This window comes from Spinacia oleracea, chromosome 1 (genome assembly GCF_020520425.1).
Source record: "Spinacia oleracea cultivar Varoflay chromosome 1, BTI_SOV_V1, whole genome shotgun sequence".
NCBI classification, from domain to species: Eukaryota; Viridiplantae; Streptophyta; class Magnoliopsida; order Caryophyllales; family Amaranthaceae; genus Spinacia; species Spinacia oleracea.
In genome coordinates this window covers 113,584,255-113,586,437 of record NC_079487.1, presented here as the reverse complement: position 1 = coordinate 113,586,437, position 2,183 = coordinate 113,584,255, and the positions used below count along the sequence as shown (strand labels likewise).

The window sequence follows — 2,183 nt, the reverse complement described above, 5'->3', positions numbered from 1 at the left end:
TCAAAAGTTCAGCGGCACGATTAACTTCGAAACTAAGGTTGTTTGCTAAAAAGCGCGGCGGCACAGATGTTTGGCCGTACAGTCCATTTGACGAGCATGTCTAGCGGCAATCATACATATTGATTGACTTGCGTCAATCAATATCGTTATAGACACGCTCGCCAAAGAAAGTGACGACCAAAGTAGGGCCTAGCACATGCTCAGCTGCCAGCGGCACCAACCACTTGGAAACAAAGGTTGTCCGCTCAAAAGTTCAGCGGCACCAACCACTTGGAAACAAAGGTTGTCCGCTCAAAAGTTCAGCGGCACGATTAACTTCGAAACAAAGGTTGTTTGCTCAAAGTTAGGCGGCACGAACGTTTGACCGTACAGTCCATTTGACGAGCATGTCTAGCGGCAATCATACCTATTGATTGACTTGCGTCAATCAATATCGTTATAGACACGCTCGCCAAAGAAAGTGACGACCAAAGTAGGGCCTAGCGCATACTCAGTTGCCTGCGGCATCAACGTGCTTAGTGTACACTCGGTTGCACCTTGGCAATCATACCTATTGATTAAGCCTATTGATTAAGGAATAATCAAATTATGAAGAGCAAGTAAATGCGAGATAAGAGAAGCATCAAAAAACCTATTTACTTATAAAACAACGCCCGTAGAAAGGCGTGTAAAAGTAGCTCAGAATTCTTGACCAGAAAAAAGAAAGAAAATTGTTGTGTGCTCAGCAGGCACAATGATACAGACGCCATCAGCGCCAAAACTTTACAACATAATTGTTTTTTGCCCTTAGGCACGGGAACGCTTGAATAAAATTTTAAAAAAGCAGGAAAGGAAGCAAATCAGGGAGCGGCCGCATCGTCCTCGTCATCAGATGATACAAACTCAGGGGGCGGCTGACCAAGACGTTCAGCAGCCAACACAGCGGCACTGTGCTCCATTCGCCGCTGGAACCACCCAAGATCATACTCTGACATGTGGCTCTCCCAGGCGTGCTTAACAGCGTCCTTGGTCGCTTGTTCCCCCTGATCATAGGATTCCAGAAGACGCTCACGCAAGGTGCGAACTTGCGATCTGGCCGTCTCCAGCTCCCCACGAAGATGCTCGGCTTCCTCAGCCGCCTCTTTGATCTGAGGGTACTCCCGCAACTGGTCCTGAAGCGCCCGTATTTCCGCCGCCGCTGTCTTGGCCTCCTCGACCATTGCCACCATGTCCTTGTCCTGCGCCAAGATCTTCTTAAGCAGCTCGGCCTTGTCAGATCTCAACGCAGCCACCTCCTTCGCTTGAAGGTCTATGGTCGTCTGCATCTGCAGGCGGACCTCTTCAATGGACTTGAACGCATAGTCGCCATGGTGGGTGGACTCAGCCACCTGAGCTTTGAGCTCCTCAGCAGTGCGGGTCTTCCAACTCTTGCAGAATTCCATGCGGCAGAACAACTGCAAAAGAAGCTACATATTAGTAAATGACTCTAAAAGAGAAGACAAGTACAAGCAAGTTGGAAATAGACTTACGTCGAGAAGAGTGGCCTGGATCGCACCAAACTGGGCGTCAGTCTTGCGGCCAGGAAGAGAAGCAACATACTCTGCGGGGACGGCCTTAAAAACCTTGCGGCATATAGCCACCCTATCCTTTGACGAATAGTGGGGAGTAGCAGGTACGTTCTCGTCCTCGGCAGCAGCTGCATCCTTCCCTTTGTCTTTGGCTATAGGAAAAACAACGGCCTTAGGATGACGCGGAGAGTAAGAAGAACTGCCAGAGGAGGCTCGATACGTCTGAACGACGTTCGAATAATACTTACCGCCTGAAGACCTAGCTCGGCGGGCCACCTCCGCCGGTATCTGAGAGCGGACGTCGGCCGGGATTCCTGAAAGAGGGTCCTCCAGCTCGTCCGGATGCCCACCGGACCTCGAGTTGGACACCAAGTCCACCACCAGAGACGGCTTGTCCACGCCCATCTCTTCGTCATCAGGGCATCCCCCCTCAGCAACCTTCGACTCGTCTTTCTTCACGAGACGGCGAGGTAGGGGTTTTGGCTTCTTGAAGGTACTCGGAGTCTCCGAGCCAGCCGGCACAGCTCTCTTCTTCAGCTGGGACAGAGTCGTCCCCTTCTTCTTCCCTGACGCCCTAGCCGCGTCCTTAGCTTGCTAAAAAAGAAAGGACAGTCAAATATTAGGCCTCGTCATCTA

General features: G+C 51.0%; 1 protein-coding gene across 1 annotated transcript; it reads right to left on the bottom strand.

Annotated features, from left to right (window-relative positions):
• Positions 1 to 791: 791 nt before the first annotated feature.
• Positions 792 to 1,791, bottom strand: LOC130466135 (uncharacterized). Its single transcript, XM_056834846.1, has 2 exons — positions 1,509 to 1,791; positions 792 to 1,433 (listed from the first exon to the last, which is right to left on the bottom strand). The coding sequence occupies exon 2, from the start codon at positions 1,419 to 1,421 to the stop codon at positions 840 to 842; it is 582 nt and encodes a 193-aa protein (XP_056690824.1). The 5' UTR covers positions 1,422 to 1,433; positions 1,509 to 1,791; the 3' UTR covers positions 792 to 839.
• Between the last annotated feature and the right edge of the window lie 392 nt (positions 1,792 to 2,183).